Genomic DNA, 27,951 nt, shown 5'->3' with positions numbered 1-27,951 from the left:
AGATTTGACCGGGTAAATAATATTTCCTACTTGTAAATTCAATAAAAAAACATTACTTACTATGCTACAAAGCACGTGAGGCCATCTACGTTGTGTGACTAAAATCAAAGTTGCGTGACATTTCGTGCGTCCAAAACTCATCCCCAAGATGAGGTTGGCCGTGCGTCATTGGTTACCAAGGAACTGTAAAGTTACCAAGCAACTTGAAAAGAAAAACATTTTTGTTGGAGCTGGAAGTCGAGTCGGACATTAAACACGAAGTTCTTGAAATTTCTACATTCATTTCTTCACTAGAGAAGAATTTTCTTTGTTTGTTATATCAGTTAAAGGAAGAAGCATACAGGAATTAGTATGGAAATAGCCTTAGGAAACAAAGAGTCTGGAAAAACAAGTCCGAACGCCTGGACAGTGCTTTGTAGGGCCGCAGGTAAGCGAGCTTTGAGCGTTTTCAAAAATGTTTAGTATTCTCTATAGATGTCAAAACCAATCTTAACAGGATTCAGACGACCCCTAATTTGACCGAGCTTATGAAAAGTTCATATATTGTTTCAAAGCGCAATTTTCCAGACAGGTCTTAAGCAAGGTAAAGCTTTTAAAGAATTAAGTCGAGTTCACAGATTTGTTTTCGGCTTTCGTTACCGTACTCGCGCTATACAGGGAAAACAGCTTTTCTATTCTGTGAAACGTTTGGCTCGTAAAACACATAAAACAAGGCAAAGATTAGCTGATATGTATCTTAAAAAAGCCAAAGAATTTCAATAAGAATTAGACGGGAATTTTTTTTACATATTCCCTACTTGTGCTTCAGCGTGCATGAAAGCGCGTACTTTGAAAACATTCACTGAGAGTTGTTTGTTTGGTCATTTTATTCCGTAAAAGTGCATGCACCGCGTCTTTCTTTGTGGAGTGAAAAAATGTGCAAACATAGCTTCATTCAGTGAATGAAATATTTCTTGTGTTTAACCACAAAACAAATAAGTTTGTTATGTTTGCAGCTCTTTAATATCTGGTCCACATTTGACCATTCATACACTTGCTTTTGGCTTTTCGACGTTTCATGAAGTTTTTTGAAATTTCAGTCGCTTTTTTTGTGACAGAATCGCCTTAGAAAGATTAATGTTGATACAACTTGCACCTTTGGCTTAGGCTAAGCTCGGGTTTAAAACGTAAATTTCACCAACTACAACACTTGCCGTGAAAAGCCTCTAGTGGACATAAGACGGAATACGCCAGCTCTTCTAGTATTTACTGGACAAAATTATTTAACAAAATTATTTATATGTTTTTGCAAACTTCTGTGTTACTATTTCAAATATCTTATCAAAAGAAATCATTGCTAACAACACCAAATATCGAAAACAAACTTCGAAGTTTCACTGAATTCCACTGAATCGCTAAAAGACGGTTTTACAAAACAGCTACACGTGAGATTTTGCCTACTATGGTTAACATGGTTCTTGTGAAAGTCATTTTCCCAGGCTCTGTTAAGAAATTGTTGTTGGTGTTATCACGGATAATTACTTTCATCTTTAGCTTTTAAAAAGTGTAGAAAATAACGCAATGGATTTACGTTATTCTGGTACTCGATTTTTGTCCAAATCCCGTCTTAATTCTAATACAGTGGACGGAAAGCTCAAAACAGGAGTCAAAAAGCATACAGTTTGATAAATTTTATTGGCATACCATCTTGGGAGGGAGAGGGAAGGGGCTAATTAGAAAGGGGCGTGGGGGATGGGAAAAGAAGTCTGCATACTAGTCTAGTGGCCAATCAGGCCGAAACGTATCCCGGTTTCGGTAGCATGAAGCGACTAGGAGTACTTATACTCCCCCCCCCCCCCTGGATGCGATGCTAGTCCTTCGCAGAGCTAACCCCTGCAGTAAATTCGCTGGTAATCATTTATACACCTTGGGCGAAGAGTGGCACTATGAGAGTAAAGTGTTTTGCCCAAGAACACAACACAATGAGCCCGGCCAGGGCTCAAACCCTGTCCGCTCGATCCGGAGTCTAGCGCACTAAACCTTGCTTCCCATGGGGGAGGGGGGAAGCCGTGAGCTTAAGCCCCTCACCATTCTCTTTGGTTTAACGACTGACTGGAACATAGATAAAAGAAGACGGAGAAAAATCAGTTTTTCATTTTAGCCTCCACTTTTTATTTATACCATTGCCTTTTTGCAATTGCTGTTGTTCCATTTTCCAGACCTCTTTTTATTTCATTTCTTTGAAAGCATTTACATTTCAGTAAAAACTTTCAGATTAGTTCTTAGAATGTTTAATCTAAAATAAAATGAAAGCGGCCCAAAACGTCTGTCAAAAGCTTTCTGGCGAGTAAAATAACTTTTGGCGAAAGGACAGTTTTAATATGTTGTCCTGCGAGTATACTGCGAAATATTTACAACTGTATGAAATACAAAAAATATCCGATCATTTTTACTAATGATACAGGAGTTATACAGTTGTCTATTTAAATAACCCAAAACATAATATGTATAACATGTATAATATTAAACTTGCAATATAAGCAAATATAATCTTGTATTTTGTATTTTGCTATTGCTTGTATACTGCACCCCTGCTAAACTATTTGCAAGAGGTTTTGTTAACGGTTTTATTATCCCATCTTGTTAGCGCGAAAATAATATGCGTTCAAAATTTTTTGCGCAAGATATCTTTCATGCCGGCATGAGAAACATTTTTTCCTCGTTATGTTATAGTAAGTAGAATCTAGAATCTGAATTATACTTCCAATCTAGATTCAGAATAATAGAGTAGTTTTTAATTGAGTGTCGTTAAACCAAAACCAAAGTAATTTCTCTGCCAATACAAAGGACATAGACAATCCAGTGAACCAATCAAAACACGAAGGAAATACATGTAGCTGGTACGAAGCGCGGGAAAACGTGCGCGAGCGGTCACGATTGGTTTTGGTTTTAGTTCTGATTGGCTGAGAAGTGGCGCGAGATTTTTAAGCCAATCACTAAGCGTAGAAATGCAAAACCAAAGCAAACGCAATTAACTTTCGACACTCAAGTGAAAACCGCTCTATTTCCAAACAAAACTTTAGTTTTTGTCTTATTGCCTGAAAAAACAAAAACAAAGTGGGATCTTCAACCTTGACAAGGTTGCATTTAAAGGGGCTATGCCACGGAGACCTTCCTTAAAATGTGAGCAACTCTTTTCAAGTTTCTCGTTGGTAATCCGACTACAATTTCCTAGATTCTTAACCATATCTGATTTCGGTTAATTATGATTTCTATGGTGTGTTCAACTTTAGAAACTTCAAACGTATTTTTTTAGGTTGCCTTCAACTTGAAAGAAATTTTGTCCAGCAGAAAAATGACTAAAAATGTCGTGGCATAGCTCTTTTAAATGCTCTAATCTATATTTAGGCAAGTAAAAATAAACGATAATAACGAACGACGTTTCGGAGTCGTTATGACACCATTTTCAAGTTCAAAAATGAAAAGGATAAACTGTCAGAAAAAGTTCGCTTAAGATTAACATAATAAAATATGCAATGTCACGCAAATAGCTTTGCTCGGATTGAATTTGATTGAACATTTAGCGATGGTGACAATTCTCTGATTACTAGCATTTCATGCACTAAACAATCAAACTTATTCTTGCACTTCTTGATGACCTGAAACTCCGAAATGTCGTTCGTTATTATCGTTTATTTTTACTTGCCTGTGTATATCAAAACCCTTGCTTATAATCTATATTTAAATGGTTAAACCCATTCGTTGCAGTATTTCAACAAGAACATTTCTCAACAAGAGAATTGTTAGCAAAAACATAATTCTATAAGCAAATAGTTTTTCTGTCAGCTAGTAATTCAAACCAACACAAAAAATAAACCTTTGAAATTTATTTACAATCGTAGCAAAAATAAATTATGTGCAAAATTGGTGCCCGGGCGAAAATCTCAATAAGAAAATATTTGCGTCATTTAATACGCCATAACGCTGCAACTGCCTAAAGCTTTTGATAAATTGCAGACTTATTGTATGCTTTTGTACATTATGCTTTTTTCATGGTTACTCGCTTAATGCTTTCGCTTACAAGTCCTCCAGATTCTTTCCTAAAATGCTTCCTTTCTTCAAATAAGACCACTGAATTGTTAGGAACAGTGCTCGTTTGATTTAACGTGTTGTTTTGGAAATTTCTTACATTCCCAGTAATCGCAGGAAAGCTCAAACGAAAGAATAAATAAACAACTTCTCAGTCTTCTGTAGGTTCTTGAGGTTGGTAACTAGTCAACTGACTACTGGCATTGACGTTTCAATGAATTTTCAACCTTACTTTTTAGCAACGGTCTCTAAAACTGTCAGTGTTAGGCAAAAACGCCACTAAAAAAACTAGCTTGCATTATAATGCATAACAGTATTCTTAATGCATTTTGTCTCATCTTAAAAAAATGTTTCAAAAAAGCTATTAGCATAATGGACAAAGGCCAAGCAAGACTTATTTTGTTTTGATTGGTCAAGCATAAGTAAACCAACTTAATGCCAAGATAATGTCAAAAATAAATCAAAAGCTATATTGAAAGTAACAGCATTATGGCATTTACTGATTAACTTTGGCTCAAAGGAGGGAAAAGTCACTTTATAAGGGCGTCGTTTTAGTTGATCTTAATTATGAGTAATATTTCGTTTTTACTAACAATAGATCAGCTTCCCAGCTTAACTGTGGGCGATGACAAATTATTGTAGGATTCCCCCAAATTATTTTGGGTTTAATCTCCCTTGTTTTAATGCTTAAAGAATACTCAACTTGTATTTCCTATGTTAACTTTCCCCGGGAATTTTTTATTTTTTGGTCATAAGAAGAGGGTTTGTTTGAAGGGAGAGGCTTAATATAAAAGGCCACGTCATACAATACTACACGACCAAAACAAAACTGCAAGTTCTGGCGATAAAGAGAGAAAAAAAAATATTTGGGACTTAAAGAGGAGATGGGAGTAAGTGATTGTTTACAATTTTGTTCCTGAATGGGGCAAGAGAAAAGAGGGAAGTTAACAGAGGAAATACGACGTCAAAAATTTCAACTAGGGCGCGAGCTCAGGTGGAACAACCAAGACCTCCCACAGCTAAAATGCGATTTCTTTGGTCTTATTCCTGTGATCCTCAGAACTAAGGAAGAATTAAATTAAGAACTTCAAGAATGCCCTTTTTTAAATACATTATAGTTAAGCCCTTTCCACTCCTTTGAGCCTTTGTGGCGGCTAAGCGAGAAATGTTCTGTTTTGCGCATGCGCAAAAGCGTTAAAATAGAAACCGTCACATATCGCAACTACATACTAGTTATCCGATGGATAAATGATCAATTTAAACCAAACTATTAACGTTGGAATAAACTCCTTAATCTTTCTCAATGGAAATCTAAAACTATTCGTTTCGTGAAGTGTCTTATTTACAATGATTTTCTTTATATACTTCTCCGATGAGGTAATTCTTCCATTAAAACAACCTGGCAGTAAGCAAGTCTGCCATATTTGAAGAAAAAAAGATATATTTCTAAACTTGAAAAAATTTTGGTCGATAGCAACGAAAGATAATTAGAAAGATAATGACTTTTCAAACGTTAAAGAATTACCCGCGAAGTTTGTGTTTGATTGATGTGGTGATTTTACGGCTGTCTTGCTCGCATGTCAACAATTGTTATTTTAACACCTACCTTAAAATCAATATAAGTACCTGTTATCTACATTTGAGATTGGTGAGCCAGCATTATTTGGCATCCCTCACTCACATGATCCATAACCCTCTGTTTTAAATCACAGACTTGCTGTTTGAGCGCATTTGCTACCGCGTTCAATTCAATATTTCTCTCCTTCAGCTCTTTAACTCTTGTTTCCAACCTCGCCTCACGTTCCAGTTTTCTCTTTCGACACTTGGACGAAGCGATTCTGTTCCTCTGCTTTTTTCTCTCGCGTTTAACGATCTCTTGGACTTCCAGATCAATAGGTTGTAACGCTCCATGATCCGAAACCATCTGTGCTTGGTTTTCCAGTTTGTAACCAGATAATTCCGGTTTTTCTTGCGCGAGCGCACTATTATACGAAGCAAAAGCCCTCAGAGTTGCCGAGTTTTCTATACTAAAATCATGATAAGCAGAATATGGAGCATTTTCAGATGGATACGAATACAACGTCGTGTAACTCGGCGCACTCGAGGTAGTATAAGGATAAATCGTGCCTCCTTTTACCTGAGCGGAGAAAGCGCTCCCGTTGCTCGCAAAGAAATCGCTTGCATCCACGCGAGAGGAGTTTGATGAATAAACAACCCCGTCCGCCGAAGAGCGTATCGTTGACGCGGGTACCGTTGCCAAAAACGATGCATTTCCAACAGTAGTATGCCCCAAAAAGGGATCTGTAGACTCCGCAACGTTGTCCGCTAAATCTATAAGAGAAGATTCTCTTGTTATCTGTCGGTCGTGAAGGTCTTGCAACGCATCAGTGAATCCACGTGAATACGGTTCGTGATCGTGATCCATGTGAACCGGTGCGTGAACGTTCGTGTTAAAGATTGAGCTAGGGTTCGGACCGGCCGTGACATTTCCCTGCAAAGACATGATCATTTTTTCCAGTTCCGGCGAACCCAGCTTAAGCAAGCCAAGATCGGGCGAGTGGAGCTCCGAAGGCGTTGCATGCTTTTTTAAATCTCCAATTTTTGGGTCCTCGGCCAAAGGTTGTAAATTCAAGTGCAAGGTCGACTTGTCGAAGAGGTACGGCGAAATAATATGCGACGAAATCCCTTCATCTTGATAAAAGGGTGTATCGCTCGTTTCCTCCATCTAAACTACTCTACGGGCGCCTCGAAATCCTTTCACCTCCTTACATAGCGATTTTAGTCCAGTCGCCTAAAGAAACTAACATGGATGGCTGGTTTTTGTTTGGCTTCTTCCACCCTCGGGCGGCCGGGGTAGATTTCGGCGGGAGGCACTTTACCAAACGTGCCGTTCCTGACCAGTGAGTAATGCCATGCCAACGGATTGATGTCATTTTCAGGACTCAATCTGGTTTCTTCCTCGATTGTCATGGCGACAGTAACTTTACACCTGATTGGCTGCCAATAATGTTTTGTGTGAAAGTCAATAGCACCACCTGATGTTTGGTCATTATGTAATATGACCTAACTCGAACGCGGGAAAGGCGCCGGTGGCAAGCCATGTGTTTCACGCCTTGCCGAAAAAAGGCGCGAATCTTTAAAGAGGTTCTGCCACCGTTTCGGAATAGATGCGCCCATCACACGGTTCAGTGGTCACTGTACAAGCCTTGTAGTAGCATGTCTCGTCGGATGATAAACATGATTAATGCTGTAAATTTTTTACGTCAGACGAGATGCCCCTTGACATTTCGCCGAGTTTAAACGTCAAGTTTTGTCTGAGTAAACCCCGCGCCCATAATTTGTTAATCGTTCTGTATTTTGTCTGCATGCGATAAAAATTCAAAGGTTCTCGACTAAGTAACGAGATAAGTTCTTGTATATCTCGCATTTAATTTACCAGTGCCCACTTAAATTATGTTCTACTAATAAACAGCCAAACTCAGATTTGTTTATAGGGCTTTAATCTAAAGTCAAAAAGAATAAAGTAGCCTTTTTCGCCGCATCTTTTAAAGTAAAGCAAAAATATAATGTTAGAACGGTAAAAACTTAAATGAAAACTCAAATATTTCTCCTGTTTTTTATTTAGATGTTTAAGCGTTTAAATCTAAACAGCGTTAACATTTTTATAAATTGAACTTTAAACACACGATATGGTCTATAATAATTATTTTATGAAAGCAAAATCAGCAGAAAAATATTTAACTAGGCAGTTAACTTTTTAAACTATGGCCTGGTGTCATTTATGATTACTAGCGCTCGTTTGTGAGGCAATTCGTTCGAACCCAGGTTGAATGGCTAGCGTTCTTGTTGTGTTAACATTTAATGAGAAATAACTCTGTAGAGAGACTTTAGTGCGTTCAGTACTGTAGAAAAAGTGTTGGCCGGCTTATCACGGCTGCTACGGTTCCGAGAGAAGTCGTGGATTTTTGTGTCTGATGGCGAAAATTCTAATTTTGTTTTGCCAAAAGTCAAGGGAAAGTCACGGAATTTTATTTAGGTTCATTAGGTTTAATTGTGTGTGTTTACTGATAACAACTTTGTTATTACGGTCAGCAGAAGCCCATGGTCATGGGCTCCTGTGGTCAGTGTATAAGAAAGTGGAAAGAAAATTTCAATCCTTAGCTCAGCTGTAAGATGTATTAAAAACTTAATTTCTAAAGAACAGCGAATTATGCCAATAATACAGGAAACTTAAGAATAACGCAAGGCTCTTGCGCTTAACTGATACAGTGTAACTGCACTGTTCTGTTTTATTCAAACTGTCATTACTTTCATTCATTTGACTCAAAGTTTCTCCTCGGGAGTATTTTCAACATTTGAGATTAAACTAAGCACTCTAACAATAAGAAGTGATTAACCGATTTATTATTTAAGCAAGTTTTCACTCGGTTGAGGTTTGAGTCATATTCACTCCTTTAGTAACTATAATTAGTTTCTTCATAAGCCGCCCATTGTTTTCTGAAAAGTTTGATCAACATTCAAGTCAACAGGGCAAAGAGTCTTTACCATACTCCAAGGATCAGGAATCAAACTGTGATTCGCTTAAGCTAAGCATTTTTTTTTTCATTTCAATGAAACTTTTTTTCAAATGCGTCGTAGTTAAAAAAGTACAATTAAATCGAGGAATTTTTTACTCGATGTATCTTTTAATCAAGATTCAACCATTGATCAGTCTTTGCTCAGTTATATTACCTTTGTGGCAACTTGCAAACTGATTTGTTTCTTATTTGATTTAAAAGGGTTTCAAGTCGAAAACCTTAATAGCTTTGACAAGTTAGCCGACACTTTTTAATTGTTTGTCTTTCATTGAACATGTAAGTAGCGAGTAATTTAAGTAGAGAAGAAAATATTTACAAACGAACACCGTTTCACCTGTAAAATCACAGCTAAAGATACAAATATTTGGACGGGGAAGCTTATTTGACTTATTTGGTAACTGCCAGTTAATTTCTTTTTTCTGAAAAAGTGTTTTTTTTTATCTTTTTTGGACTATTCGTGTACAAGTGCGAAACGGCAGGGAAAATTATCTTATTCTCCCAGGATAATAACAACTAATGTTGCTCAAAGTTTAACTGGCGTATAATTAATTCTTTCTTGTTGAGGCGGTGAAAATGTTATCTTTTTCTTCCCTTCTTTTCGACTTGATTACCTAGAACAAAGTGCCCACAGTTAAATATTCCTTTTTGTGATTTCCCCCAGATTGTTCTGTTATTAAAAAGAGCTGTTGTACCTGATTAGAAATCAGAGAAATCTAATGCTGCTAATGTATATACAGTGCAACCATGTATGGAAATACAGTTTTTCAGGGCGAGAAGATCAATGCGCTTGGTGAATATGGTGCTAACATGCTAAGATCATCTTTATTCTCATTATGTAACAAGCGTCTTCAAATTTTGAAAATAGCTTCTAGAATTTATTTTTTATCCTTAATGGCACTTTTTCAACAAGCTGCCTTATCAATACTTGTTTTTCCATGTTTAAACAATATAATAGGCAATTTTCCGGCTGGTGACTTGTTTTTAAACAGCCCAAATTCAACCTGTTAATGTTTTGGATTCGATGCTTTCTTTGAATAGTAGTCCCCAATTTTTTCCGAGAATCCTTTGTCGTACCCAGGCACCTCTTTTTCAACGAGGGAAGTTTCTGGTGCCATTCGGAAATTTTCAGAGGTGTAAGTAAACATAAGAGCCATCCCCTGATAATTTGCACCCGTTATCTTTTGAGCTTGGCCGTTCTAAACGCTTGGGTACGAGGTGGTTTACTACTTGAGTTGAAAATTCTTCTATTCTTTTACTACTCTTTTACTATACTGAGAAATTTTGTGCACTTTTTCTTCTCGTATTGAGAACTCTTGTTCTTTTTTCTTCTTGTATCGAAAAATCTTGTATTGTTTAAATTTACTACACGTATTTAGAAATCTTGTTATCTTTTGTTGCCCGTCAGAGAAATCTTATACTCTTTTGCTACTTGTACGAGAAGTCTTTTACTCTTTTACTACTCGTTTTGAGAAATCTTGTACACTTTTACTAGTCGTTTAGAGAAATCTTGTACTCTTTTACTACTCGTTTTGAGAAATTTTGTACTCTTTTACTACTCGTTTTGAGAAATCTTGTACACTTTTACTAGTCGTTTAGAGAAATCTTGTACTCTTTTACTACTCGTTTTGAGAAATCTTGTACACTTTTACTACTCGTTTTGAGAAATCTTGTACACTTTTACTACTCGTTTAGAGAAATCTTGTACTCTTTTACTACTCGTTTTGAGAAATCTTGTACTCTTTTACTAGTCGTTTAGAGAAATCTTGTACTCTTTTACTACTCGTTTTGAGAAATCTTGTACTCTTTTACTAGTCGTTTTGAGAAATCTTGTACTCTTTTACTACTCGTTTTGAGAAATCTTGTACTCTTTTACTACTCGTTTTGAGAAATCTTGTATTCTTTTATTACTCGTATTGAGAAATCTTGTACTCTTTTAATAGTCGTTTAGAGAAATCTTGTACTCTTTTACTAGTCGTTTTGAGAAATCTTGTACTCTTTTACTAGTCGTTTTGAGAAATCTTGTACTCTTTTACTACTCGTTTTGAGAAATCTTGTACTCTTTTACTACTCGTTTTGAGAAATCTTTTAGTCTTTTAACTTCTCATTTTGAAAAATCTTGTACTCTTTTATTACTCGTATTGAGAAATCTAGTGTTCTTTTTCTACTCGTATTGAGAAATCTTGTACATAGAGAAATCTTGTGTTCTTTTTCTACTCGTATCGAGATACTCGTATTTGTACCCATTATGAAAAGGTGTCTCTAGGTTAATCAGGTCTAGTTGTTAGACAAGTGTTGTTAGCTTATCGTTGTAAGTGGTTGCTAATTATTCACCGGAGGGAAACACAAACTGGCAATTGACTGTGAAATAAATCAAGTCTTATTACAAAGAATGCCCAACTAAACAGAATGTGCCTGTGGAAGAGAAAATAGTTTCTTTTCCTCGTGTAGTTAACAGTAAAATTTATGTAAATAGTAATGTTTAGAATGAATATCCCTATTACGACCCAACACCTTCACACTATAATGGTAAAATCTCTTTTTACGGTCCAGGGTCCGTGAATAAATCGGAAACTGTTAAGCATTTGATTAATTCAAAATTCATGGAAAATGTTGATTGGCAGTGGGGAATTTTGGCGCCTGTTTTAGAATTGTATGAGCCAAGAGCTAGGCAGAGGAGGTGCTGAGAGGAACATAAAAAAATGCCCTCAAGAACTGCTATACGTGAGAGTACTACGCGTTATTCCGGGGCTGATAAACACCATCTAGCAAAGATAAGATAATTTGTACACGTTATGTCGAAGACTCTGAAGTCAGCAAAGCAATCACAAAATAGATCTGTAGATGAGGCGCCTTTTGGGGATGGTCAGTCAAAACTGCCGTTGACAGCAAAATGAAGAAGGTAACATTTCATTCGACCGATTTGCTGTTTGTCCGTTGGTAATCGTGTGTGGCGACATTGATGCGTTTTCTTTCTCTCTTTCTCCTTTCCAGATGTTTCACCTGTTGCCTTGTGTAAAGAACTGTACGAAAAATACAGGCGAGTGGAGTATCAAAGCCATGACGTGCAAGGTATTGAAAAGTATGTAGAAATATTAAAGTTATAGCGAAAAATGATGTCCTCTTATTCATCCAGTTTTCGGGAAATGAAAGCATTTTGCGGGTATAAACATGAGAGATCAAAAAAGACGAATCCAGGTTTCGGGAAATGAAAGCATTTTGCGGGTATTAAACATGAGAGATCAAAAAAGACGAATTCAGATTAAAAAAAGAACTTACGCACTGCCCTGTGTCGCGTTTCTCATTTAACGTAAAAACAAAGAGACTTCGGCTTACTCGTCTGGAAAAAAATTAAAGGGTATGGTGAAATGTTTTTGAATATTCTAATTGTATTTTTTGGAATACCTTCTTCAGGTATAAAGTTCAGGAAATACGTAAATTACTGAAAATAAGCTAAAATCTTAAGTAAAACCCCTTTAATAAGAAGCACCTCCCCGCCCGATATAAGGCCTTGAGTTAAGTCCTCTAGTGTATACTTTTGCAGTTCATAACGTTACACTATCATAAACTTTTGATGCCCATTCAATCGCCGTAAAACGCGTTTTGTGTTTGTAATCGTTATGTTTAGACTGTATTTGATGTTTTTGTTACCAAGCAGTTTCCTTATGTTAACCTTAAAATTTTTAAACGCAAAATTTCTTTAAAATATCAATTGAACTTCTTTTGAAAAACTTCAAGCTTCCGCCCAATTATAAACACTTCCTCCCCCTCCTCTTAAAATAAACCCACAGGAAAGCTAAAAACAGAAGCAACTAGACAGTTGTAGGCGATAAAGCTTATTAACAAGATAGCAAATGGTAATCCTCGAATAAGTGATGGAGTATCAAACATACATACAAATTGTAGTATGTATAAAAAGCTACTATCGCCAACAGGAAGAAACGACAAATTCCAATTTTTGAATTAAAAACGCCGTAACAACAAACTAAAGACCCGGAACTAAATCCACCATTGTGAATCTGGGTAACAGCCAATTAACAGAGCAGCGCACTACTGATAAAACGTACTGGGCGTCTTACCATCTGATATATACTAATCCGTTTGCTCTTTGGTTAATATTCACCTTTAAATACACTAAAAATATATCCAGATAGTCTGACAAAAAGCACTTCAACGCAATTGTTTAAATTTAACTCACGATTTCCTTGTTGACAATTCAATATACATCCTTTCGAACGCTTCATTGATTGTTTCACCGCCTTCGACGACTTCTACTTATAAAAGACAACAGAAAATTACGAATAAAAGTAAGGTTAACTTGAAACAATTTTTGTCCAGTGAATGGCTTCAGAAGAGCTACAGGATTAAGACTGGACTAGACTTCTACATTTAAGGAACAAGTGATAAGACAATTTACGAAACGGGTGGCTCTGGCAGGTTCAACAAGTACTTGACGTAAAACAATCATTGCTGCGTTACCTTGGTTACTGGTGCCCATCACATTTATAAACAGATAACTGACTTGTATCGCGAGTTCATCTCACTCACATTCTTGGAGATCACGGAACCATTCTAGCACAGCGATTGGTTGACTTTATGTGACGTCAGGCTGTTCTCAAGATGGTCTCAAGAGGTGTGGCAGACCTCACCTACAAACAAACCGATTTATTCACGGACTTGGCAAATAATTTTTTGTAGGAGTGCCGCTCGACAGAATACTCGAAATTAATCCCACGAGATTTATAAGAAAGAAAACTATAGCAGGATGGAGCAAAATCAAGCTGAGGAATTTTTCACGGACGAACACAATTAACAAGACTTTGCCAGAAGGTCGAAATGAAAGGTACAGTTCACTGAATGAAATGAACTTCTTATTTCAAAACTTGATTTTGTTTTCTTGGCAATGCAGCATAAAGTGAATTTGATTATTTCTATATTAGTGTAACACGCCAGACCGTTGAAAACGAACCAAAGACAAATTTCTAATCAAATCGACAGCGAGCGATTTTAGAGCGAAACATTTCGTCTTACTTTTTTAACCTTTACGAAAGTCAGCAGAAATACACACCATCACAAATAACTTATGATATATTTTTAACACAACCGTTATTTCTAACATCATTTGCTGTTTTTGTTTTTAAAATTTTAATTCAGCATCAAAACATGAGTGTAAAAAGCTTCGAATACTCATAGTGGAGTTAAACGAAACGGCTGTCTAGAGGCCCACGAGATGTCTTGAAGACTAGAGGCCCACGAGATGTTTGCTTTTAGAAGACAAAGCGGATCGTGGATAAAAAGGGCGGTATATAAATCGCCCAATGCCTTTTTTAAGGACATACCAGTGTCTGCGTGCTTGGAACTAAAAAATTGAGGTATGTCCAATGATTATCGTATTATTGAATTCTGGTAATTTTTGCAAAAAAAGGGCCACATTTTTTTTTATTCAAAAGATCTATAGGCGTAGAACTTGTAACACAGGAACTTCTAAGCGAATTGAACGCAACGTACCTATATACCTCTTTTGGAGAAGTCTCTTCTTCTAGTTTCACCATGATCAGCTTCTTACTGCAATCCTTTGCTATTACGTCATATAGACAGTGGTATGCTACGTGTAATTTCGTGTGCTTCTGCTGTCTCGTAGTGGTATGGTGTGGTGTGAAAGTCTTATTAAAGTAATAATTCTTTAACTTGCACTAAGTTCTCTAAAACAACCTTCAAAGAGTACCTTTTCTACTTTTAGGTAACAACCTTTAATATCTCTGACGTAACGTACTGTGACGGACAGATGAAACATCCTAATTTGGACTCGGCTTCGATCGATGACTCGCGACGAATACTGTAGCAGCCAACAAATAACGTAAAGTTTGAATGACTTGATTCAGAACCCAGACAAACTTCTCCGACAAACTTGACAGTAAACGGTCAACAGACACACGCTCACTTACTTCTGGGAAGTAGACACACAGTTAACGAGACGCAACTGAGCATGGAACTGAGGAAACGCAGATACGTATAATGTCACTTGTCATGTACTTCTGATGTGCACTACCAATGCAGCAATATGTACGGGGAAGAGAGTGGGGGCGGGGGGTACTTTCTATAGTATACTATACGGGGAGGCTCTGCCCGAAAGGGGCAACTTTTTCAGGCCAGAGGTATATAAAAGGGTAGGGATTTCACAAATTAAAGTATAGAAAAAGTATGGGGAGAACTTTCATTTCCTATCTAAATACTTTCAAGGCAACCCCAGTACAGAAACCGTGAAAACATTGGATACGCGATGCAGTATTTCTACTGAAAGTTTGTGAAAGCGGTACAATTTTCTATGGAAAGTAAACAAAAAGGTCACTTTTTTATCAAAACCGTGCAGATAAAAGTTTAAGGGTCTGGACCTCGGAAACGAGCTTCCCCATATAACCGTTGCTTAGTACCCCCCCCCCCCTGGGAGTGGAGGTAGGGTATTTTCTGCGTGCTCCGTCAGAGAAACATACATTCTCGGGAAACAAAATTAACTGTTTCCCTCGGGACCAGTCATGAAGGGCTAAGTGTTTACTGGTAATGGGGCAGAAAGAAGCAGTATTTAACTTTCTTCAGAGTTCAATATATATATATATTGTGGTATATTAGTTGATTTGCAGAACTGATGTCAGAGTGCTCAATAGAAAACTAGAGCATAAATATTAAAAGACAGTCTGATCAACTGAAGATACGACTTGGCATTTTATTACTAACTAGTTTCGTACCACACAACTTGTACGGCACTCTTCAGATAAAATTGCCTAATGTAAAGATTACAACGCTACGCTGGTATATATAAGGACGCCGGATGAATGAAAAAGCATTAAATTACAACGGTAGAATACTAAAAAGGTTTAAAATAGCAAGGTATAAAAATTACAACGGTTTCTGTTTTGAAACAATAAAAGCTTAAAATATGCGTGACACAAAAGCTGTCACGTAACTGTTTGTTTAAAATTTGTAAACTCGCAGTGTCACGCATATTTTAAGCTTTTATTGTTTCAAAACAGAAACCGTTGTAATTTTATACCTTGCTATTTTAAACCTTTTTAGTATTCTACCGTTGTAATTTAATGCTTTTTCATTCATCCGGCGTCCTTATATATACCAGCGTAGCGTTGTAATCTTTACATTAGGCAATTTTATCTGAAGAGTGCCGTACAAGTTGTGTGGTACGAAACTAGTTAGTAATAAAATGCCAAGTCGTATCTTCAGTTGATCAGACTGTCTTTTAATATATATTGTGGTATATATTATATCATGTAAAATTGTCATGTACGTTGTGCGTCTTTTTGTCCGTTGCGTGTGTTGTAACCTCAATGGAAATAAACGTGTGGTTATACGTGCTTGTAACTGTGTTGTGTTGTGTTGTGTTGTGTGAGAGTTAATTGTGTGTTCAGTATAAATGTGTGTGATCTGTGTAACTGTATTTGTTAATGTGTCCCACGTTGTTTGTGTTCTCGTAAGTACACTGGCTTTCTGCTTTAAAGGATGAAAATGATAACCAACTGGCTATATTATCGCAGTTCAACTTCAACTCAATTGTTATAACAATCAACCAGAACACCCGTTCACGTGTTTTTGCTCGATTCCTAAATGATTTTTCAGTGGGTTCCCTTAATTAGACTAGTGAAATGACTGAAATTATTTGTCAGTTATGCTGGCTTCGGGTTTACGTTTATTGAGCTTAATAATCGATTCAAGAAAGCCTAGTGCAACCAATCAATGCTTGGTGTCTCTTGGTGTGAATGCCTTGTGTCAATGTTCATGTTTTGTTACCGTCTTTGTCAATGTTGATGTTTATATTGATTTGTTGTCATGTGCCAGTTGTAATGTTTTACTTTCCTTTTCTATGTCTTGTGTCAGTTGTCATGTTTTTACTGTCTTTGTGTCTTGTGTCATTGTTATCTTGTGTTGATGTTTATATTGTTTTCTATGTCTTGTGTCAGTTGTCATGTTTTTACTGTCTTTGTGTCCTGTGTCATTGTTATCTTGTGTTGATGTTTATATTGTTTTCTATGTCTTGTGTCAGTTGTCATGTTTTTACTGTCTTTGTGTCCTGTGTCATTATTATCTTGTGTTGATGTTTATATTGTTTTCTATGTCTTGTGTCAGTTGTCATGTTTTTACTGTCTTTGTGTCCTGTGTCATTATTATCTTGTGTTGATGTTTATATTGTTTTCTATGTCTTGTGTCAGTTGTCATGTTTTTACTGTCTTTGTGTCTTGTGTCATTGTTATCTTGTGTTGATGTTTATATTGTTTTCTATGTCTTGTGCCAGTTGTCATGTTTTTACTGTCTTTGTGTCCTGTGTCATTATTATCTTGTGTTGATGTTTATATTGTTTTCTATGTCTTGTGTCAGTTGTCATGTTTTTACTGTCTTTGTGTCTTGTCTCATTGTTATCTTGTGTTGATGTTTATATTGTTTTCTATGTCTTGTGCCAGTTGTCATGTTTTTACTGTCTTTGTGTCTTGTCTCATTGTTATCTTGTGTTGATGTTTATATTGTTTTCTATGTCTTGTGTCAGTTGTCATGTTTTTACTGTCTTTGTGTCTTGTCTCATTGTTATCTTGTGTTGATGTTTATATTGTTTTCTATGTCTTGTGTCAGTTGTCATGTTTTTACTGTCTTTGTGTCTTGTCTCATTGTTATCTTGTGTTGATGTTTATATTGTTTTCTATGTCTTGTGTCAGTTGTCATGTTTTTACTGTCTTTGTGTCTTGTGTCATTGTTATCTTGTGTTGATGTTTATATTGTTTTCTATGTCTTGTGTCAGTTGTCATGTTTTTACTGTCTTTGTGTCCTGTGTCATTGTTATCTTGTGTTGATGTTTATATTGTTTTCTATGTCTTGTGTCAGTTGTCATGTTTTTACTGTCTTTGTGTTTTGTGTCATTGTTATCTTGTGTTGATGTTTATATTGTTTTCTATGTCTTGTGTCAGTTGTCATGTTTTTACTGTCTTTGTGTCTTGTGTCATTGTTATATTGTGTTGATGTTTATATTGTTTTCTATGTCTTGTGTCAATTGTCATGTTTTTACTGTCTTTGTGTCTTGTGTCATTGTTATCTGGACGTATACAAAACATGGACCCGGGTCCATGGACCACCCCTGTGGACCCGGTCCATGGACCATGCCTCAAACATGGTGTGGTGGTCTCATAACGCCAATTTATAAATCGGGTGGAAGAAGTGATCCGTCAAATTACCGTGGTATCTGCGTTTCGAGTTGTCTGGGTAAATTGTTTTGTTCTATTTTAAATCAAAGGCTTCTCGAGTATTTCAACACCAATCATATATTACACAAGTCACAGATCGGCTTCATGCCTAACAATCGAACAGCAGACCATGTTTTCACACTCCGAACTTTGATAGACAAGTACGTCCATAATCACAATGGCAAAATTTATGCCTGCTTTGTCGATTTTAGAAAAGCTTTCGACTCAGTCTGGCATAATGGGCTTTTAAGTAAGTTATTGCAAATTAATTTAGGGGGATCCTTCTACAATTTAATTAAAAGCCTTTATTCTAAGTCTTCTTGTTCGATAAAAATTGATCAGTATCAGACACGACCCTTTCAATATATGAGAGGTGTACGACAAGGTTGCGTTTTAAGTCCACTACTTTTCAACCTTTATATTAACGATTTACCGTTCTCATTTGAAAATATTCTGTCTGATCCTTTTGTCCTACCAAACGGTACAAAATTAAACGCTCTACTATATGCCGACGATTTAATTATTTTATCACGTTCCAAAACAGGTTTGCAAAACTGTCTTAACACATTAGACACATACTGCAACACGTGGATGTTGAGCGTAAATCCCAAAAAAACCAAGATAATGGTTTTTCAAAAACGTGCGAAAAAATGTACTGAATATGTATTTTACATAGGAAATCAAACAATTGATGTTGTACAAGATTACACTTATTTAGGAACCAAAATATCTTCTACAGGAAATTTTAAAATCTCACTTGATCACCTAAAAGAGAAAGGACTTCATGCACTTTTTAGTTTGAGACGACACACAAATTTTAGTAGATTGAAACCTTCTCTTGCCTGTAAAATCTTTGATGCAATGATATCTCCAATTCTGCTCTATAATAGTGAAATTTGGGGTGGTTATGTAAAATCTGATTTTAAGGCCTGGGATGGTTCACAAATTGAAAGAACACATCTACAGTTTTGTAAACGCTATCTTGAAGTCAGTAATAAGGCTTCTAATGTTGCATGTAGAGCTGAGCTTGGTCGATTTCCTCTCCTTATCACCATTAATCAAAGAATCCTCAACTATTTGATATATCTCCAAGAAAAGCAACCGGATTCTTTTGTTAGACAGTCTTTTTTAATTTCATTAGACCTTCACACCGCTGGCCCGGCCCTTTGCCCACTTAGGGCTTATGGCCATAAGTCACACCGCTGGTAAAAATAGTTTTTACTCTAATCTTATGAAGATATCCGAATATTTTAATTTTGGTAATTTTAATCCTGATTTAGTAGACACCGCACAGGTGACAATGTTTCTGCAGTTAATGAAACAGAAATATATTTCGTATTGGCAGCATACTGTACAGCATTCTCAAAAACTAGAATTTTATAGATCTTTTAAGAACGAATATGCTACCTCCAATTATCTAGAGTTAACTAGGAGAGTTTCTGGTAGGAGAACATTAGCTAAATTACGAATTAGCAATCATAAGTTAATGATCGAACTAGGCAGATATAACAATACGCCCAGACATAATAGGCTCTGCCCGGTCTGTGATTGTAATAAAACCGAAGATGAAATTCATTTTCTCTTTTATTGTTCCAAATATGCAACAATAAGAGATAACTTTTACAAGACAATACAGCCTATCATCTTAAATGTCAGCCAACTACCAGTGCCTGACTTGATTTTAGAATTAATGAATTCTCCCGATCGTTTTGTGACCATGCAATTGATTAAATTTATATCATCTTGTTTTGATTTACGTAACAAAATACTATCAATGTAATTAATTTTATATGAATCATTTTTGTTTTTTACTATATATTATTATTTTATTATTTTTATTATTATTATTACTAAATAAGTTTACGCTTTTGCAATATTGTAACAAATTTACAGTCATGCAAATAAAGCTTGTTGTTGTTGTTGACCACCTTGTGGACCCGGTCCATGGACCACCCCTGTGGATCACCCCTCATTTTCGAAAGAAAATCAATTGACGGCAGGTACCAAAACCCAAAACAACGAAATGAAACCACCGAAACGAAACGACCAAAACAAGCTAAACCACCAAAACGAATCCGCCGAAACAACTGAAACAGTAATCTCGTTCCCGCATCTCGCGGGTAGACGAAGCCGGAAGGCGAGATCTGACCAAGTAAGAAAATTCAATTTTTTTGATTGGCTCTTTCAAAGCATGGCTGTCACAGCGCTAAAATTTGAACGTGCGATGTGGCCCCAAGGGAATTCAATGTCTGTATTTTATGCAAATTATAGATCATGCACGCAATCATAATATATTCATTTTTGGTACGTTACGTTGTTTACAGTCGGCCTCAAAAGACAAGAAGATTTCGTTTTAGTTCTTTGTAGCATTATAAATCTATTTCAAAAGAATAACGATGTTTAAAAACAGAGAATCTGCCGTAAGAATATTTACGTTTGATTACGTGACCGGATCAAATTTGCATAAAATCTAGACATGTCTCAGACATTGCATGTAACCGCCGAATGTACAGTTTTTTTAAATCAAATATTGTCAATATTTTTACCCGACCTAAAGCCTTCATAATAGCCTTTTGCTTAGTAAAATACTCTGCTAGACAACAAGACAAAATCACCGAAACAAGCAAAACCTTTACCAGCTAACCGTAAACAGACTAACCGGAGTCCTAGTTAACTGCGCTGCGCAGTTCTTGCTCTGCACGGGGTTTATTATTATTATTATTATTAACTGCGCTGCGCAGTTCTTGCTCTGCACGGGGTTTATTATTATTTTTCGTTTTGTCGGTGACCTGTCCCAAACCTCCACTCGGTCGTGTTTAATGTCACGCGATGTTTAGAAGCTACAAATCAGTAACAAATGGAAAAAATGTCTTTTTTTTGTCTTTACAAAAAATGTTTAGTGTGAAATATACAATGTTGAAGCGTTTGACTCGTGGAAAATACTAAATTTCCACGCTTTTAAAGAGAAATATAATTCAGTGGGCAAAAATCTGTGAATAAATACCATTACGTTAGTGGAAAAGAATGTGCTGACGTGAAAAATTTTCTAATTTTTGTCTTTACAAAGAATGTTTTGTGTGAGATATTCGACTTTAAAGTATTTGACTCCTGGAAAATACTAAATTTCCACGCTTTCAAAGAGAAATATAATTCAGCGGGCCAGAATCTGTGAATAGATACCATTACGTTGGTGGAAAAAAATGTGCTGACATGACAAGTTTCACTTTCGATCGGCTAGACCTCGAGTCACGTAATTTTTCAAAACTATTAATCAGCTACCTTTCAAATCTTTGCGAATCCTTTGGTTTTTACTAAACAAATTTATTGCATAGTATTTCTCTTTTAAGCGTAATCTATTTTTAGGCTGTGTTATTGAAAGGATTTTAAAGATATGAAGAAAAATTCTCTTCACAAACATGCCCTGACTTATACCGCTTACGTCATTTGGTAGGCTAGGGGAATACCCTCTGTGCTAAAAACGGCTTCAGCGTCCACGCGTGGGAATTCGGCCAGAATTTGCATAAAAGAAAAATAATTAATGGCGTCTGGAACTAGTCAACCATGAAATGTCACACAAGGTGTCTTTTTTTATCATCATGTTTGTCACTCGCTACATTTTAACAACCGCCTATTGTAATACAGAAAGAGGGGCAACAAGCCGGAAGGCGAGATCTGGCCAAGTAAGAAAATTCAATTTTTTTGATTGGCTCTTTCAAAGCATGGCTGTCACAGCGCTAAAATTTGAACGTGCGATGCGGCCCCAAGAGAATTCAATGTCTGTTTTTTATGCAAATTATAGATCATGCACGCAATCATAATATATTCGTTTTTGAGACGTTTCGTTGTTTACAGTCGGCCTCAAAAGACAAGAAGATTTCGTTTTAGTTGTTTGTAGCATTATAAAGCTATTTCTGACGAATAACGATGTTTAAAAACAGAGAATCCGCCGTAAGAATATTTATGTTTGATTACGTGACCGGATCTAATTTGCATAAAATCTAGACATGTCTCGCCGCCAAATGAACAATTTTTTTAAATCAAATAAATATTTTTACCCGACCTAAAGCTTTCATGATTGCCTTCTGCTTAATTCTTTAGTAAAATACTCTGCTAGATATTATTCCTGGAAAGACGAGAATGGTAAAGCATTCGTTATTCATTTGGTTGAGGATTGGATATTCATTTGATTGCCCATTCTCGTCCCCAGAGGCCGCGATCCTTCTGGTCAGCACCCGGCTGCTGACCAGAAGGATCGCGGCCTCTGGGGACGAGAATGTTGATTGCCATTTTCTTAGAATTGTCTAGGGCATGCGCAATTGACTCGCCTGCCACATTCCTGACAGGCAATCACGTGGTGCAAATCGGATTTGACCAGATCTCGCCTTCTGCTTCGCCCACGAGATCTGGAAACGAGATTATTCTGTGCAAAGAGAGAATACTATCGAAATTCTCACGGATACTTACGTTCCTGGCGTGAAGCCAGACGCCAGACGTAATGAAATCAATATTCGGGGTTTGTTTCGAAAGCGGGTGTTTTTTTTAGGGCGACCATAATTTGTTTGAGGCGGGTTAGGGTAAGGGGGGGGGGGGGGGGGGTCAACTTTTATGGCAAAGGCTTTTTTTTCCACTGTCAGGATGTGGAATTATTTATCTATTTATTTATTTATTTATTTTATTTTTTCCCCATTTCACTTCAAGTTGTTCAATATTTTTTAGTTATCTTTTTTTCACTCCCCCGCCATGGCTCCCTTAGGGTGGTCACGTGACCAGCGCAGTTTTAAGCTCTAAGAGCTTCTTGTTTTTTTTAGTTTTGTCGGTGACCTGTCCCAGACCTCCACTCGGTCGAGCTTGAAGTCACGTAATGTTTAGAAGCTACAAATCAGTAACAAATGAAAAAAGTTTCTCTTTTTTCGTCTTTTTAAAGTATGTTTATTGTGAACTATTCCATTTTGAAGCGTTTAGTCCATGGAAAATACTAAATTTCCACGCTTTCAAAGAGAAATTTAATTTAGCGGGCCAGAATCTATGAATAAATACCATTACGATGGTGGAAAAGAATGTGCTGACATGACAAGTTTCAGTTTCGATCGTCTAGACCTCGAGTCACGTAATGTTTTTAAGGTATTATCAGCTACTTTAAAATCTTTGCAAATCCTTTGGTCTTTACTGAACAAATTTATTGCAAAGTATTTCTCTTTTAAGAGTAATCTATTTGTTTTTGCCTGTGTCATTGAAAGGATTTTAGAGATATGAAGAAAAATTCCCTTCACAAACATGTCCTGACTTATACCGCTTACGTAATTCGGTATGGTAGGGAAATACCCTCTGTGCTAAAAACAGCCTCAGAGTCCGCGCGTGAGAATTCGGCCAGAATTTGCATATAAGAGAATTAATTAATCGCGGCTGGAACAAGTCAACCATGAAATGCCACACAAAGTTTGTCAGTCGCTGCATTTTTAAAACCGCCTATTGTAATACGAAAACCGAAAGAGGGGCAAAATTTTGAACTGTGAAAGATGTTCAAAAATAATACGAACAGTATAGAAACTGCGAAACATTGTCATTGGGCCAGTTTTCAGTTTCATGCAAATGGGGAATACTGTCGAAATTCTCACGGATACTTACGTTCCTGGCGTGAAGCCAGACGTACTTATCAATTGTAAAGTTCATCCTCGGAGGAGACCCAGGGGCAGTTGTTGTAAACTTTCGCCCGAAAAATCCCGTCGTCCCGATAAGCGATTTTTTGGTTTCACGGATCAGGATCGTGGGAATTAGATTTGGCCAGCATTAGCATATAACAAAAGTATTTAATTGCGGATGGAACTAGTCAACCATGAAATGTCCCACAAGGTGTTTTCTTACCATTATGCTTGTCAGTCGCACTATTGTTTGACGCAGATAAAGGGGATATAAGGGGGTGGGGGTGCATTTTTTATGCTCCCCGCATAGCTACCCCTAGGGTGGTCACGTGACCAGCGCAGTTGTAAGCTCTAAGAGCTTCTTGTTGAATATGTTTCGTTTCGCTCGTTTCAACCGTTTCGGCGGTTTCGTTTTGGTCGTTTCAGTGGTTTCGCTAATTTGGTTTTGTTTCATTTCGTTGTTTTGTGTTTTAGTACCTGCCGTCAATTCATACCCTGTCCCCATTCTACACTTTGATTTTCTTTCGAAAATTAGGGGTGGTCCACAGGGGTGGTCCATGGACCGGGTCCACAAGGTGGTCCATGGACCGGGTCCACAGGGGTGGTCCATGGACCCGGGTCCATGTTTTGTATACGTCCTTGTTATCTTGTGTTGATGTTTATATTGTTTTCTATGTCTTGTGTCAGTTGTCATGTTTTTACTGTCTTTGTGTCCTGTGTCATTGTTATCTTGTGTTGATGTTTATATTGTTTTCTATGTCTTCTGCCAGTTGTCATGTTTTTACTGTCTTTGTGTCTTGTGTCAATGTTATCTTGTGTTGATGTTTATATTGTTTTCTATGTCTTGTGTCAGTCATCATGTTTTTACTGTCTTTGTGTCCTGTGTCATTGTTATCTTGTGTTGATGTTTATATTGTTTTCTATTTCTTGTGTCAGTTGTCATGTTTTTACTGTCTTTGTGTCTTGTGTCGTTATTATCTTGTGTTGATGTTTATATTGTTTTCTATGTCTTGTGTCAGTTGTCATGTTTTTACTGTCTTTGTGTCCTGTGTCGTTATTATCTTGTGTTGATGTTTATATTGTTTTCTATGTCTTGTGTCAGTTGTCATGTTTTTACTGTCTTTGTGTCTTGTGTCGTTATTATCTTGTGTTGATGTTTATATTGTTTTCTGTGTCTTGTGTCAGTTGTCATGTTTTTACTGTCTTTGTGTCCTGTGTCGTTATTATCTTGTGTTGATGTTTATATTGTTTTCTATGTCTTGTGTCAGTTGTAATGTTTTTACTGTCTTTGTGTCCTGTGTCGTTATTATCTTGTGTTGATGTTTATTTTGTTTTCTATGTCTTGTGTCAGTTGTCATGTTTTTACTGTCTTTGTGTCCTGTGTCGTTATTATCTTGTGTTGATGTTTATTTTGTTTTCTATGTCTTGTGTCAGTTGTCATGTTTTTACTGTCTTTGTGTCTTGTGTCGTTATTATCTTGTGTTGATGTTTATATTGTTTTCTGTGTCTTGTGTCAGTTGTCATGTTTTTACTGTCTTTGTGTCCTGTGTCGTTATCTTGTGTTGATGTTTATTTTGTTTTCTATGTCTTGTGTCAGTTGTCATGTTTTTACTGTCTTTGTGTCCTGTGTCGTTATTATCTTGTGTTGATGTTTATTTTGTTTTCTATGTCTTGTGTCAGTTGTCATGTTTTTACTGTCTTTGTATCCTGTGTCGTTATTATCTTGTGTTGATGTTTATTTTGTTTTCTATGTCTTGTGTCAGTTGTCATGTTTTTACTGTCTTTGTGTCCTGTGTCATTGTTATCTCGTGTTGATGTTTATATTGTTTTCTATGTAATATGTCAGTTGTCATGTTTTTACTGTCTTTGTGTCTTGTGTCATTGTTATCTTGTGTTGATGTTTATATTGTTTTCTATGTCTTGTGTCAGTTGTCATGTTTTTACTGTCTTTGTGTCCTGTGTCATTGTTATTTCGTGTTGATGTTTATATTGTTTTCTGTGTTGTGTCAGTTGTCATGTTTTTACTGTCTTTGTATCCTGTGTCGTTATTATCTTGTGTTGATGTTTATATTGTTTTCTATGTCTTGTGTCAGTTGTCATGTTTTTACTGTCTTTGTGTCCTGTGTCATTGTTATTTCGTGTTGATGTTTATATTGTTTTCTGTGTTGTGTCAGTTGTCATGTTTTTACTGTCTTTGTGTTTTGTGTCATTGTTATCTTGTGTTGATGTTTATATTGTTTTCTATGTCTTGTGTCAGTTGTCATGTTTTTACTGTCTTTGTGTCTTGTGTCATTGTTATCTTGTATTGATGTTTATATTGTTTTCTATGTCTTGTGTCAGTTGTCATGTTTTTACTGTCTTTGTGTCTTGTGTCATTGTTATCTTGTGTTGATGTTTATATTGTTTTCTATGTCTTGTGTCAGTTGTCATGTTTTTACTGTCTTTGTGTCTTGTGTCATTGTTATCTTGTGTTGATGTTTATATTGTTTTCTATGTCTTGTGTCAGTTGTCATGTTTTTACTGTCTTTGTGTCCTGTGTCATTGTTATCTTGTGTTGATGTTTATATTGTTTTCTATGTCTTGTGTCAGTTGTCATGTTTTTACTGTCTTTGTATCCTGTGTTATTGTTATCTTGTGTTGATGTTTATATTGTTGTCTGTCTTGTGTCAGTTGTCATGTTTTTACTGTCTTTGTGTCTTGTGTCATTGTTATCTTGTATTGATGTTTATATTGTTTTCTGTGTCTTGTGTCAGTTGTCATGTTTTTACTGTCTTTGTATCCTGTGTCATTGTTATCTAGTGTTGATGTTTATACTGTTTTCTATGTCCTGTGTCAGTTGTCATGTTTTTACTGTCTCCGTGTCCTGTGTCATTGTTATCTTGTGTTGATGTTTATATTGTTGTCTGTCTTGTGTCAGTTGTCATGTTTTTGATGTCTTTTTGTCTTGTGTCATTGTTATCTTGTGTTGATGTTTATATTGTTTTCTATGTCTTGTGTCAGTTGTCATATTTTTACTGTCTTTGTGTCTTGTCTCCTTGTTATCTCGTGTTGATGTTTATATTGTTTTCTATGTCTTGTGTCAGTTGTCATATTATTACTGTCTTTGTGTCTTGTGTCATTGTTATCTTGTGTTGATGTTTATATTGTTTTCTATGTCTTGTGTCAGTTGTCATGTTTTTACTGTCTTTGTGTCTTGTGTCATTGTTATCTCGTGTTGATGTTTATATTGTTTTCTATGTCTTGTGTCAGTTGTCATATTTTTACCGTCTTTGTGTCTTGTGTCATTGTTATCTGGTGTTGAGGTTTACATAGGTTTCTATGTGGCGTGTCCGTTTTTTGCTTTCACTGTCGTGATGTTCATATTTTTTCTGTTCTGTGTTAGTTCTAGTGTTTTTTTATGTGTTTGCGTCTTTTGTCATTTTTTTTTTTATCTCGTGTTGATGTCAGTATATCGTTCTCTGTCTTGTGGACTGTCTTGTGTCAGTTCTTGTCAGTTGTATCTCCTGTCTTGATCGTTACTTTGTGTCGATGTTGCTAATTATATTCCGTATTTTAACGGTTGTTGTGTGCTTTTACTGTGTTGATGTTTACATTTTTTCTGTCTTGTGTTAGTTTTCATGTTTTTTTCTCTCTTTTTGTTATGTTTCATTGTTATTTTGTGTTGATAATTATTATATTATTTTCTATGTTTTGTGTTAGTTTTAGTCTTTTTATTGTGTTCGCGTCCTGTGTCATTGTTATCTCGTTTTGATGTCAGTATATCGTTCTCTGTCTTGTGTCAGTTCTTGTTTTTGTATCCCCTGTCTTAATCGTTACTTTGCGTCGATGTTGAAATGTGTTTTTCGTGTTTTTAACTGTGTTTGTGTGCTGTGGCTTTTTCATTTGGGTGTGCTTATGGTTTTTGTCGTAATGCCGGATTGATGTCAAATTGCTGTTGATGGTCTATTTGATAATCTGATGCCATTTGTATTTATTTATTACTAATTATTCATTCATTGCATTTAAGCTTTTGAATTTTGTCTGTTTGATTGTTGCTGTCATATGTCGCTGTAGTCTGGTACGCATTGTTTCTTTGGTGTAATTCCATTTGTCTCATAAATTATCTGTTCCGTTTTAGATGTATGGCAACGCAGCATGTCTCAACTGAAGGACAATTGACAGATGATTTACTGCCCAACGTCTTAAGTCTTCAGCTCCAAATTGCTCGTGGATTTTTTTTTTTATTGAAATTTACATGTAAAACTGAAATCATGAATTGATGTACACTATATATGTTATTTGTAAACTTAATGGTCTAGAACTGTTGTAAAACAATTAAAATCTCCTGTATGATAATTTGCTGTTGCTAATTAAGTAATCTTTGGAATCTCTGTAAACCAATGATCATGCAATCAGCAGTCAATAGTAATAAAACGCAATGTGATAGGCGTAGCC

General features: G+C 36.3%; 2 protein-coding genes across 3 annotated transcripts; one reads left to right on the top strand and one right to left on the bottom strand.

Moving 5' to 3' along the window:
* Nucleotides 1-225: 225 nt before the first annotated feature.
* On the top strand, nt 226-27,951 carry LOC144630263 (uncharacterized). Of its 2 annotated transcripts, XM_078488604.1 has the most exons (5): nt 226-427; nt 11,637-11,714; nt 13,341-13,485; nt 13,797-14,014; nt 27,635-27,951. In XM_078488604.1, exons 1-4 carry the CDS (start codon nt 352-354, stop codon nt 13,807-13,809), a joined length of 312 nt encoding a protein of 103 aa, XP_078344730.1. In that variant the 5' UTR covers nt 226-351; the 3' UTR covers nt 13,810-14,014; nt 27,635-27,951. The 2 variants fall into 2 exon arrangements, with proteins under 2 accessions (XP_078344730.1, XP_078344729.1); XM_078488603.1 differs by lacking the exon at nt 226-427 and adding an exon at nt 11,442-11,544 and having other exon boundaries at nt 11,637-11,724; nt 13,341-14,014.
* On the bottom strand, nt 2,127-7,918 carry LOC144630235 (transcription factor Jun-like). The gene has a single exon (XM_078488567.1). It carries the CDS (start codon nt 6,791-6,793, stop codon nt 5,702-5,704), a length of 1,092 nt encoding a protein of 363 aa, XP_078344693.1. The 5' UTR covers nt 6,794-7,918; the 3' UTR covers nt 2,127-5,701.

The sequence above is a fragment of the Oculina patagonica genome, chromosome 11 (assembly GCF_052425735.1).
Source record: "Oculina patagonica isolate OP01 chromosome 11, crgOcupat, whole genome shotgun sequence".
Classification (NCBI taxonomy): Eukaryota; Metazoa; Cnidaria; class Anthozoa; order Scleractinia; family Oculinidae; genus Oculina; species Oculina patagonica.
The sequence above is the reverse complement of the archived record's forward strand: the minus strand, read 5'-3'. Positions and strand labels throughout refer to the sequence as shown.

Excerpts from the sequence above, each read along its gene's own strand:
- LOC144630263 (XM_078488603.1), top strand. Across the intron at positions 11,725-13,340 it reads GACGTGCAAGGTATTGAAAA|GAGTGCCGCTCGACAGAATA; the intron begins GTATGTAGAAAT and ends AATTTTTTGTAG.
- LOC144630235 (XM_078488567.1), bottom strand. The coding sequence starts at position 6,793 with ATGGAGGAAACGAGCGATACACCCTTTTATCAAGATGAAGGGATTTCG.